The sequence below is a fragment of the Buteo buteo genome, chromosome Z, assembly GCF_964188355.1.
Source record: "Buteo buteo chromosome Z, bButBut1.hap1.1, whole genome shotgun sequence".
In the NCBI taxonomy this organism is placed as follows: domain Eukaryota; kingdom Metazoa; phylum Chordata; class Aves; order Accipitriformes; family Accipitridae; genus Buteo; species Buteo buteo.
Genome location: NC_134204.1, coordinates 81,825,321 through 81,838,906, shown reverse-complemented (window position 1 = coordinate 81,838,906; position 13,586 = coordinate 81,825,321). Strand labels below are relative to the sequence as shown.

The 13,586-nt window shown below is 39.3% G+C and overlaps 1 protein-coding gene across 1 annotated transcript in view; it reads left to right on the top strand.

The window, feature by feature from the left end:
• Positions 1-5,146, top strand: part of HAPLN1 (hyaluronan and proteoglycan link protein 1) — a 64,679-nt gene extending 59,533 nt beyond the window's left edge. The window contains exon 6 of the mRNA XM_075020052.1: positions 4,857-5,146. Coding sequence (XP_074876153.1) covers positions 4,857-5,146 — 290 coding nt within the window. The remainder of the gene's footprint in view (positions 1-4,856) is intronic.
• Positions 5,147-13,586: the final 8,440 nt, after the last annotated feature.

Here is a 13,586-nt window from a genome sequence, read left to right as displayed (position 1 = left end):
AATTAGCATAATGCTATCCGTTAAATCCATCAAAATATTGTAAAATAACATAATTTCTCTGCCTGCATAGAAATAACTATTGGATGGCAACATGTTTCCCAACTTGCTTTTACATCCCTTGTGTTGATAAAGGCAATAGTCAATTAATATACACAAGTGGGAAGTTTCTAACTTAAATTTGGGAATTCTGTTTTGGAATTTCCTGATGTCTGATGGCTCAGCTCAGTTCCTTCACCACCATTTCTCTGCCACTTTTCCTTCACATTAGGATCCACTTTAGTCCATGTTCTCTTTAGAAAAGCTAAAGGCTCCTGCCCCTTGATGTGGGACAACCTGTCATGATCGAGAGGTTTGCAAGGGCTGCAGACTACCCCAGTTTCTCTCCCTGCCCTATCCCAAGGAATGGGGATGCTCCTCTTCCATACAATCCCTCTAGAAGGTCAATTTGGGCTTCTACACACTAAGTCAGAGGAATAAATGCAGATGAATCCTTTTGTTTTGGTCTTCCCTACAGAGCCCAAAAGGCATAGGGCAAAGAATATATAATGGTAGAGCTGAGTGGTTATTATTTGCTTAATTTCAAAGGGCTTCTGAAGGAGAACAGTGAGTTTCTTGAAGGAAAAACCATAGGAGTCTTTTGCACTGAAAAGTGTAAAGTGAGCTAAACATAAACATATTTATTTGCTCCTCTACAATTAAGGATTTTCAAAGCAAAAAAGATACAAGGAGAGCCTGTATTACACTTTCTGCTCATTAATGAGCATTTTGTTATACACTTTGCACACAGAACCACAGTGCATAACTGATTTGTTATCAGCTCTAGCAGAATCAAGTAAAAATCTCATGTTAATGAAGTTAAAAATACAAATAATAAATTTTAGGGATCATGTTAAAAGTGCAGCTGTGAACTACCTGTTTGTTACGGTAATACATGTGATAAGATAACCACTTCCACAATTTGACTATTTCAGAATATTTTATCCCTGGGAACATGTAGCTATTGTTCCAAAAAGAGAAACAAACCCACCCAAAATAAAATTACATACCCTTCTTAGAAGGGGTTGATTTGGAGTCACTGGAGTCACTGCTGATATCAGGGCAATTCAAAATCAGTCACCTGAGATGATCACCAGATATCAAAATACTTATCAGGACCTTATGATTAAAGGAATTGAAAGCATCTCACTTTGCACAAATTTTTAACAAGTTCTTCAATTTTGAGGAACAATGGCCTCGCTCAACCGTTTAGTTTTGCTATAAGATATACTGAACTGAGTCTGCTGAACAGATGATAGGGTCTACATGTTGTGCAAGTTACAGATATACCGTGCTAGCTGCTGAGAATGCCTTTTATGGCCATATGAAACCACAAATTAGAGCAGTTTTACAGAGTAAAACTACTTAACTGATTTCTGTAGCCATAAGCTTTTTGGCATAGGCATTGATCGCTGGCTGCAAAGGCAGTCCTGCACTCAGCATTTCTTGTATGTGTGCTGCCACCCACCAAGACGATTTTGCTGCTCGGCTGCCTCTGCGCAGCACTGAAGGCACGAGACTAAGCAAGTGGCTGCCCCAGCAAACCAGTAAGCTGTTGGGAGTCGTCTTAGGGCTGAGCCCACGTGCACAGATACTCGGTGGCTGGCTGCATGTGGAGGCATCCTCTCTCAGCACTCCACCAAGAACCTTCTTTCAAAGGCATTGCATTAACACTTTGTGCAGCAAATAGTGAATGGGGTAGTACTGCTTTTCTGTGCCTCTGAAGGTGATGGCCCATCTCTCAATTTAGAGCTGAGCTTGGAAAAATCTCCAAGGGTGGTGCATCCCTCAAACTTGCACAGTCACAAGGGTGTACAGTATTTAGGTCAAGTGCTCAAGTTTTCCTCTTTAAGCTGTTCTGTTACATGCAAAAGCTTAAAATAGCTATTATAGATGGGGTGTGATTAGAGTTATAGAATCACAGAATGGTTTGTGTTGGAAGGGACCCTAGAGACCATCTAGTTCCACCCCCCCTGCTGTGGGCAGGGACACCTTCCACGGGACCAGGTTGCTCAAAGCCCCATCCAACCTGGCCTCAAACACTTCCAGGGATGGGGCATCCACAGCCTCTCTGGGCAACCTGTTCCAGTGTCTCACCACCCTTACAGGGAAGAACGTCTTCCTTACATCTCTTCTAAATCTACTCTCTTGCAGTTTAAAGCCATTACCACTTGTCCTATCACTACATGCCCTTGTAAAAAGCCTCTCCAGCTTTCTTGTAGGCTCCCTTTAGGTACTGGAAGGCTGCCATAAGGTCTCCCCAGAACCTTCTCTTCTCTTCTCCAGGCTGAACAACCCCACCTCTCTCAGCCTGTCTTCACAGGAGAGGTGCTCCAGCCCTCTGGTCATCTTCATGGCCCTCCTCTGGACCTGCTCCAACAGGTCCATGTCCTTCTTATGTTGGGGGTCCCAGAGGTGAACACAGTACTGCAGGTGGGGTCTCACCAGAGTGGGGTAGAGGTTTTCATAAACTCTCTGACCCATGATTTGGATGTGAGAAGTCAAATCAAGCAAGCTCATCCTCTGTAGGAGTGACCCAACTATCAGATATTAATGAGAGAGAGACAGTTAATGCCTCCCTCTCCTTCCACATCAATTAATAAATACTAAGATTGAAGAGTTAGGAATCCTTCTAACCTATTAGCAGGGGAAACCCAGCAAATCTATACTGAGTTTATTAACAGAATTTTATTTAATCAGACATTTTGGATACACTTTGCATCCCTGTGGGGTTTAGTACTAAAGTTCTCCCATTTAAGGAAGGGGCAGAGTATAGGCATTTTTATTATTGATGTCATATGTCAAAAGCCTGACCTTACTGCAAAGCCCTAGGAAATTACATTCCATTGACATATGGTTTGAAGAGCGCCTAATAAGCTAGGTGAAGTTTACACACTATCAGTCCAAATCCCTGTTCCACTAAGTCTGAAATCCTGTTTGCTTTGGAGAAACCTCTTAATAACATAGTAGAAACAGGTTTCCACTTGATAAACATTCCTTTAGCAACACTTTGTAAATGCTCTCAACTTGCTGAAATGGAGTTAAGCAAGCATTTTACAAAGGGGTAGATTATCTACTCTCATGAGTTTTCTGTGGAAGTACTGTAGATATTTTCTCTGACAGTAATGAAATTTTTTAAAAGTTTCTTCACCACAGCTGCAACGTAAATGCCTTTTTTTTTTTTAAATGTTCTTGTCACAGTACACTATTTCCAACCTTCACACAAAGGTAATTCAATTATATTTATATTGTCAACTGACCTGACATTTCTTCACTTAGAAAAAAGCCATATGTTTTTTTCAAGGATGTGGAGCTGACGTAACTCTTTATCTTGCTCACTGCTTTTTCTTCACCAAGCAAGTAATTTGAAACTGAGCAGAATTCTGTTTGTGTGTCCGCCTGTTTTTTATGAGGAAGAAAAAGGATATTATTCTGAAGTACATTGTTATTTAAGAAGTAAAGAGTGTGCTCTGCAATTAGAAGATCCCCACATGAATAAATTCTTTTGTTTTTCATCTAACTTGCTTCTTACAGGACAGTCAGATTGAAAGCTTGTGAATTTATTTGGAAATTGTTATTCTTTCAAATGAATGCTATTCCTCTGCAATCCATTTCTACCTCACAGTTAGTTAACTGTGAAATCAGTGATGATAAATTACCTTAAGTATAATGAATTAAAGGCTAACAATTAATTTATATTGCCTTGATAAACAAAATTAATGTTAGTAGTACTGCTGCTTATGGATTAGTAGGGGAGACTTCCTTTTTGAGCTTTACTTGCTGGCATATGTTTTCATTACCTTGAGACAGAGGCACATTTTTCTTAGCAGCACTATCAGTTCAATGCTGTCTTACGGTGAGGATATACCCTTTGATGCCTAAAGAGAAACAGAGCTGCGGAACTGCTGCGCGTGGTTTTGACACTGCTAATGAAGACTTAAGACAGGCATGGTTTTGATCTACCACAGGCTCAAACTCTGCTTCTGAGAAGCTGTGCAATATCTCGGCTTTCTTACAAAAAAAAAAAAAAAAAAAAAAAATAATTGTGCTTGTACTTAATCAGAAACAAGGTCACCGCCTTGTCAGATAGTAAACCTGCATGTGTTACCTCCAGCCACCCTCACCCAAATGGTATCAAAGGCCAGATCTTGCTATGCCATGCTTCTGAGAGGAAAACTTGTAAGGGTTTCTAGCTAATGCTGGGACCATAATGTAGAAGTGAACTGCTGTGGATGTTTAACTGATTTCCTTCTCTGACAGTAAGCTACAGCTGTATGAGATCTGCTTTGCCTGAAATCTACAGGGTTCCTCAGATGTTTCACTAGATTGTCATTGTCACCTTGTTGGTAAATGCATCTGGCACCATAAAGTTAGATGCAGAACAGGGGGCCTCCTCAGAATCCCAGCGTGTCTTCCATCATCCCTCTCCCCTGATCTTTTTCTTCTTGTTTCTCTGCCTCTGAGGATGAAAATGCATTGCAACAGTTCAGTTACCACTGAATACAAGTGGGGGTGGGGAGGCCATACTGTGCTAAGTTAACAGAAATAAATGTAGCACTACTTTTTTTGTTCAAATAGTCTGTTTTCTCTACCTGGCTTTTTTTTTTTTTTTTTTACTCCTGATATTTATCAATTCACCATGCAAAAAATTAAGGTATTTTTTAACAGTGCAACGTCCAAATTGCACAGTCCCAAATCAACCACTGTTTGATATCATTCTGCAGTGGAACATCTCCATTTCTTCTCAAAAGCCTCCGTTACATTATTACACCACCTTAATCATGTCGCTAATGACCCTTTTTCCTTCTTTCTCTTACTAGGTCGTTTTTACTACCTAATTCACCCAACCAAGCTGACCTACGACGAAGCTGTTCAGGCGTGCTTGAGGGATGGAGCTCAGATCGCTAAAGTTGGCCAGATATTTGCCGCCTGGAAGCTCCTGGGGTACGACCGCTGCGACGCTGGCTGGCTGGCTGACGGCAGCGTCCGCTACCCAATCTCCAGGCCAAGGAAACGCTGCAGTCCTAACGAAGCAGCGGTTCGCTTTGTAGGCTTCCCTGATAAAAAGCACAAGCTGTATGGTGTCTACTGTTTCAGAGCGTACAACTGAAAATACCTAGAGCACAAAAGTTTTAAATTCATTAAGAACATGTGAAAGATTTCTTTTCGATATGAACTCATGCAAGTTACCAAAACTGTGATAAACCTTTTTTACTTACTGTAAAGAGTCATTTTCATAAACCCAACCCATTAACTTTTTTGTTGTTGTTGTTTTAGTATTTTTGTAAAAGTATCATTCCATAGATATTTTAAATTAATATAATTTAATGGAAGCTCTAGGTAAGGAATTTTTAGAGCCAAATTCTTTAAGCTACATCATCCCAACAAAATATACTTTTCATGAATGGGGCATGCAATAGAGCTTGACGATTGCTAGGGCACAATTATGGAATGTAAGGCTACTCAAAGCAGAAGCTTTTAAAAGCACAGATTTTACATATTTGTAGCAGTTTGAGAAATACTGCAAATTGATTATATCAGGAATTTTGAAATAAGATAATCTTTTTGTTAAAGGGGATCCGTGAGGTTTTGCAAAAAAAACCTCACAAAAACGTAGGTTAGAAAATAACTGTTTTCACTGGTTTCACATGGGAACAACACAGAGTTTAATAAAAGCAGCTAAAACAGTCCAAAAAATAGGACTAGTTTTACAGTTTAAAATCTTGCCTTTCTGAAAAATAAGCTCATGGTCCCATGCATAGGAACAAGCACAATTAATTCTCCTGAACATTTCAATTGTGGGGTTTTTTGTGTATAAAACATTGATGAGGGAGTGAATAATTAACTAATAAGAAAGCCCTGTTTTCTTCTTAACTCCAATTAAAGATGCCTGAGAAGTGTTGTATTACCTTTGAGTAGCTTTACTGAGTTATTTTTAAACTCTTAAAGGCCGTTTGCTAAGCAGCATATAGCATCTACTCAGGGCAGTTGTATAAATGAACTGCTGGACAGAGAAATTGTAAACTTTAGCAGCTTGATTTTACATTAGCCTTGAAATGTTATTGTCTTAATGAAACAACATTACAATATTTAATATTTCTTACCTATTTACATATCACAAGAAACAAAAATTAGAAAAAAATCATTAAAATTATGAATTCTTAGAACAAGATTATTAAATAAAATCTGAAACCAGCTATTAGAAGAGAAAAAAACACTTCCTTACATCTTATTTGTATCTAAAAAGTACATCTGTTTTTTAAGGTATCAGTGAAAAATAGTATCACTAGCCCTGAATTATTTAGTTAATCCTCCTTAGATTTAACAGAAAATAACTATTGAAATACTTCTTTCCACTAAATCTGCAGTGGTCTAGGTGGAAGATGTTTACCTATATCTGCCAGTGTCAGAGAAAAACATGCACTGTGCATGGTGCCTAGGATTTTCAGAGCTGCCTAAAGCAGTAGGTCCTCCCTAAATACCAATTTGAGGGAATTTGGATTTCCGATGCAAACTTATTTTGGATGCAGAAATTCTTGGTGCTCATCTTCAGATACCTTAATGCAACCAGTTTTTCAGAGAGTGGGTGCTCAAGGCTTTCTGAATATTTACTCCACTTATGGTGTCTCAAGCTGGATATCCAAAAAAACAAAGAGGCCTGATTAAAAAGAGGACTGATTAAAAATATCTTGGTCTTGAGTAATCTCTTAGGCAGTTCTGACATTCTCTACCCAGTATTGGTTCTACCAGTTAAAAATGGAGAACTCTTTTTTCCTACTCTATGCTTGCTGACTATGAAGATTTCAGAGGACCAATATTTGTATTACGCAAAGTTTTATAGCTTCCCATTTTTTCCATATCTAAATGAGATATAGCGGTATTTATCCAACTAGGACACAACTGGTATACTTTCATGGTTTGGTGTAGTTATTTTCCCATGGACATGAGTAAATAAATCTCTTTCCTGGAGTGGTTGTGGTCCTGTTTTAAAACTCTGTGAACAAACCAGGAGCAATGTATAGTAGGATTCTAGTGGAAAGATACCATAGTGCAAGAGGTATTTTGTTGGAGTTCGTTCCCGTCAGGCTCAGAGGCAAATTTCCATCCTTCTGAGGATATTTGCATCCACTGTGGATATTTGCTCATACTATACAGATTAAGCAATCTCAGTGCCAACCACCACCCACCCCAACACTCCCCGCCACCTTTTTAATCCACTAGGAGTTGGATTTTCTTGAAATTCTATCACTTAGCTATAAATAGAGACTTATTACAGGTCAAGCCCCTAAATCCATGTAATCATTTCCCAACAGCCATTTTTTAAATCAGCGTCCATTTCACACATTTTCTCAGGCCATTCAGAATCTTTTCTGAACCCTTTGGAGAAAAAATGGAAATGGAAAAAGAAATGGAAAATATCCACACAGGATAAGGAATAGTGTATGCAAGACTGGACCATGACCAAGAGGAATACATGTTATTCCCCCATCCAACCTTCAGAAACATGGAAAAAAAGATGCTATTTCATAGTCTATTCTGAAGCTTGGACAGGGAGGTTGTGGGATGGGAAAAGCTATAGGGAATATCCCAGTTGTTATCCCAGCTAGATCCAGAGTTGCTGTAAAGAGGGAAGCCTTTTATGCAGCTGGCTCTATCCTTCCCAAAGATCTGCTAGATCTGGAGGAGGCTGCATAGTTTTTCTATTGCACAGAGGTGAAGAGACCCTCATGAATTTTTTTTTTATTTTTTTTTTTTTTACCTCTCCAGGGAAACCCTTCACAGGGTTTCACCCAGACACATCTTTTTTGCAGGACTGGGGATTATATTTTGCCTGCATAAAAAATGTACACATCCAACCCACTCGTGGGGCTGGCTAAAGTGCCCTCACTGCTAGACCAAAGGCACTGCGGGAAAGGCAAATCCAGCCTTTCACCAACTTTGCAACGCTCTGGAGATGGCTGGTCAGGTCCTAAATCACAGCAATCTCAGGCTTGCGCTAGCTTATGCCTTCTGTGTTCTTATGTCCAGGCTGCCGCTGTGGCAGCCCAGGCGTAGCATCCCCCCAACCCACCCCTGCTTTGTGCATCACCCAAACCCCGGGCCGGTGGCTGAGCAGGCTCTGCACCACCCAGGTGATCCCTCAGCTCCAGGGAAAGCCCCTGGGCTCCCAGCTTGGCAGCACGAAGAAGCCACAGGGCAACAAAGAATTAGGTCTCCAGAGAGACGCTGAGCTGGCATACGATCACAGATGGCCAAACGTATCATTCAGTTATGCCTGTAAGTTCGCATTGAAGATATCGCTTGCTAGGAATCATATGTTCATGTAACGGAGTCACAGTATGTGAATTTACGTTTGTCGTGTTACTTACGAAGAGCCCAGTAGTCTAATTTGGGATCAGGCTAGATGTAGATCTGTGTATTGATATACAACATTATGTATTATTATAACAGATACAGTTAATTGGATAGTTTGATGAAAATATGTTTGTATGAAAAAATAATTAGTTCTAATGTAAGCAGGTATAAAAACCATTAAAAGTGTATAATTACCTGAGACGTGGGCACAAGTAGACAAAAAGACACGAATTATATTTATTTTTACAGCTACTGACTCCATTTCCTTTTATAATGTCAAATGTCAGGATGTTTTCTTATTTTCAACTAAGCTAGCTAGGTGCTTGGATAAAAACTTTAAAAAGCAGCTTAAGAACTGGATAAAAGTCTGTGCTATTTTCTGTTCATGAGAGAATATCCTATCATTAGAATCAATTAATGTTCTCTGTCACTATCTTGTATTTCACAATGTATCTGAATTTTAATGCCCATGAATTGACAACAATTAAATCATGTTGTTCTTTTCAAATATGATGATTTCTCCTTATTGACTGGCCATTCTTCTACTTCTGTCCCAGAAAACAAAAAGGAAAGGAATAGTTCAAAGTATCAAAATACTTACTTTGCCATAGTAAACAAAGTGATTACAAGACTAAGGGGAAAAAAAAAAAAAGACTACTCTGTGAATATGTTTTACAATTAAAATAAAGAAAACTGTATTCCAAAGCCTTTGTTTTATGCTTCTTTGAAGCATTTTGAAAGTAGAAATGCAAGTATCAATTTCTTCTTTGTGTTCTCTGCCACCTTCTAAAATAAAGTAAAGCATAAATAAGGAAGGCTTTTTTTTTTTTTTAATATGGTTGGTGTTACACTGCATATGCATCACTAGAAATTGGATGTAGAACAGTGTTTCATGTATGGGAAAATTTATGAAATTATTTCTATAATCCTATGGCCTTAGAAATTAAAAACCAACAAAAATCAATCTTTTTTTTGTGCAACAAGAAAGATTTCCAGTGTCAAGCAAAGAGTTAGTTATTCAAAGCACTGAGCCAGCATTTTAGCTTCTGTAATCACACTATTTCTGCATTCTTTTATTGATCTGTGCCAGAGAGTTAACCCTGAAAGCTACCTACGGTGCACCACTTCACTGAGAAAAACTAATCTTCCAGAAGCTTTCGGTATATTAGCCATGTTTTAAAATAGATGAAAAAAGAGCTTAGGAAAACTTGTCACTCAGAATAAGGGAAATCTGTATTACCATTAATACATGATTAAGATGAACACACTTTATTTTCTAAGAATTTAGTCAAAACAATTTTAAAACTAGTAACATTTTCACTTTACAACATTAAACATAAAATTAAAACTGCCCTTGGTAGAAGTCCCTTAATAATTAGGATTTTCATTAATAGTAGCAGCTTCCATTAAATGACATCTCACTATTCAAAACAGAGACACTGCCTTCATGTTTAGAAGTGACTGGATTTAAGACTTGATGGAAGTACCACAAAACCAGAAATGTCTAGATTTTCACCCAAAGACTTAGTAAATGAAGTAGTAGGCTGCCATTTTATTTAGCCATTGTCTCATTTAGTCACAAAGGATACCAGCAGCTTTCTGTTCAACAACAACAACAGCTAGTTGTTCTTCTTGAAGGTTTTAAGAAGGTGAATCTTACACATCTGTGAGCTATTTCTTCCCTTCTTCAGAAGCAGTTACAAAAGTTGAACAAATATGTTGCAGAGCAGTAAAATTTCAATGCAAGGTAACTTACCATATAAAAAGAAACAAGATTCCTCTGGGTTTCAAAACAAAAATACCTAACAAATGATCTTCATTTTAAGAGAAAAGCAAGGTGAACTGATGAAAGTTAATTACTACTGAAAAATAATTAATAATTACTGGTGAAAAATAATTACTCCTCTTCCCAGGCCATGAATAAGGATGGTCCCTTCAAAACAGGGGTGACCTGAAAGATTTCTTTAAGAAGAAAAAGAAAAGACAACAGAAAGCAATACTTCAGCTCCTGAGTTTGCCTTTATTATATTTTGTCCAATAATTATTAAGCCACAAGTTTAAATATATAATTTTAAAAACTCCAACAAATTAATAGTAGACCAAGAGTTTGGAAGCGATTTCTTCTTTTTCTTCATCAAGCCTCAAACTGGAAGTAGGAAATACTCATTAGAAGTCCTTTGAGTCTAATATTTTCCCCTTTTTGTCTGAGAATGTCTCAATCCTTAAAGCTACAACAGGGTAAAATGTAAAGTCCATCTATTTCTTCAATATTATGCCAGAAGCAAGCAATTGTTTGACTAATAACAACAGCCCTAACATTGGACTCAGCTAATGAATTATGCACTAGCATATTTTCCAATGTATCCAGTGGGTATTTAATGGATTCTTTTTTTTTTTTTTTAAAGGCCAGCAAACAAAACCAAAATGGCATGCCTTGATACTAGCTGAATAAGAACAGTTTGGGTTTTATCCTTTACTAAAAAGATATATTGTAAGACATTTCAGCTCCTTACTTCCTACGCTGTTGTTCACTGTACTTACATACATGATGCCCTTTGTGTTCTACGTAATTTCATCCTGATTTCTTTAATAGCTAGAAGAAAATTAAGTTTCTGTTTTTCTTTTATGTAGAAAAAGATCAGATTTCAAAATTTTGACATCCCAGCTCAAACACAAGATAAACAAATTAGGCAGTCTTCATTTCAGCAGAACTGGGTTTTTAATCAGTGGCTGCTTCTTACAATGGCAAACTTCAAAATCCCAGCATAAAATGAATTTATATTTTGTCTTACCAAACATAAGCCATCAGTGACTATGCTTTTTCTTGACTTTCAAGGGTGGTTTTTTGGAAGTTTTAGTTCTTTGTTAGCACTCCTGATTTGGAGGTTTTTATTTTCACCAGCAATTTAAATAAAATTAACAAGAAAACCACCACCCCCAAAAAACACACACAAAAAAAAAACCCGGAGGAAAAAGATGAAGGAAGAAGTCAACAAACTAAGAACAGTGGATGACAGTAATATCCTAATAATGATTGTAGCGGCTTTGTGTGTCAAGGTTTTGGTAGCGGGGGGTTTACAGGGGTGGCTTCTGCAAGAAGCTGCTGGAAGCTTCCCCTGTGTCCAACAGAGCCAACACCAGCCAGCTCTAAGATGGACCCGCCGCTGGCCAAGGCCGAGCCCATCAGTGATGGTGGCAACGCCTCTATGATAACATTTTTAAGAAGGAAAAAAAGTTGCGGGACAGACAGAAAACAGCAGCTGGAGAGAGGAGTGAGAACATGTAGGAGAAACAGCCCTGCAGACCCCCAGGGGGGTAGGTAGAGAATCCAGGAGTGAAGTTGTGCCCGGGAAGAAGGGAGGGGTGGAGGGAAGGTGTTCTGAGATTTGGGTTTATTTCTCATAACCCTACTCTGGTTGATTTGTAATAAATTGAGTTAATTTTCCCCAAGCTGAGTCTGTTTTGCCCGTGACGGTAATTGGTGAATGATCTCTCCTGTCCTTATCTCGACCCACAAGCCCTTTGTTATATTTTCATCTCCCCTGTCCAGCTGAGGAGGGGGAGTGATAGAACGGCTTTGGTGGGCACCTGGCATCCAGCCAGGGTCAACCTACCACTATGATACTCAAGTATGAAAAACAAGGGAATAGTAAGAACAGGTAATTTCACAGTTCCTGGTCTTGGAGAGTGACATTGCTTCCTTCTGTTGAAGGTTTGCCAGCAGACCCAGGTCCTTGCAGCTCCAGAGTGGCCCCATGCTGATTGCCTTCATGCCACTTCGTTCTCCATCCTGCACCTTGCTCCAGCCTCAGGAAGGAGGGCAGGGATGGGAATACACATCAGATAACACAACAGGGTGCTTGCATGGTGGGAAGGATGACAATGTGAATGGCACAGCTGACAGGAGCTCTGAATTCACTCTGTTTATAGATTCGGAGAGAATCCCCTGTGTAATGTCCCAATAAGCCCATTTAGTAACTCTTTGTGAGTGAACATCAGAGAGTGGGACACTCATTTGCACACCAGGGTGTCCCACATGTTCAGGCAATTTTTATCATGTTGACTTTCATATTTATGCTATTAATGGTCTCTGGCAGAAGAAATACTTAAACTGCTCACTTGACCCTGCTTAGCAATTCCTTGAACTTAAAATCTGCTAGCTAAGTGTTTCTAAATTTGTGTATATAGTGAAAATAACAATGTTTCCTTTAGTTAGATGGCAGTTTGAATGCCCTGCACACAGGCGAAGGTCACAGCTAGATATGGCTGCATGTACATTAAAAAATACCAGTGCAATTAATTGAAGTCAGCTATGTGGTTTTGAAGTGTATCTTCTGATCATCTCCACTTCTTGTTCTCTGGCTTGTTTTAGAGGATAATTTTGGTGTGCATGAATTAGGTTCCCTTCGGAGGAAACTAAATTGGAAGCTCAAGCTGAGGTGGACATCAAATGCATCCCAGTCATAAGGGGAAATAAGGGTCTGAACCAATCCTCGATCCTTCAGACATCTTCAGCCCACATCTGTAGTGTGGATTGTTGTGACAGGGCCTGAACTAAATTCTAGCCTGACGAAAACAAAGCCTATAACTCACACTGTGCGGGTGTAGGAATCTCAGCACTAACTGTTCCAACCTACTGAACCACTCCTGTTGCATTGAATTACTTGCCAATGCAGGCACAGCACAGACGGACAACTTGGAGTGCGGTTTACAAGCATGTGGCCACAGGGGTAATGGCCCAACAGCATTTCATAACAGCGTTACGTCTCAGCCACCAGCATTGGATAAAGCACGCTTGTAATACCAATCTCCTCAAGCAACTCGCGGACCCAGTAAGGCTGCCATCATACCCAGTGAGGCGTATGGAGGGTTTTGGCTTTACGTATATCTTTATACCCACAAGTGTTTTGCATACAGAAATTAATATTTTCTTTTTAAATTTCATAAAAAGAACAAAATTAATATGCATTGTGGTGTTTGAGTGGTGTGCCCAGCTGGAGACACATGCTGGATCCAGTAGAAGGGATGGAGTGGAAGGAGTGTTTGCCCGTGGTCGGTGCTGAAGTATCATCAGATGGTACAAACTGGTGAGCCAGTTACTCCGGTGCAAGCAGTTTGGAGGGCAATCACAAGATTGTCCTCCAAAGGCCACTCTCCCTTTTGCAAGCTCTCTTGTAGGGATGTATTGGGGTTGA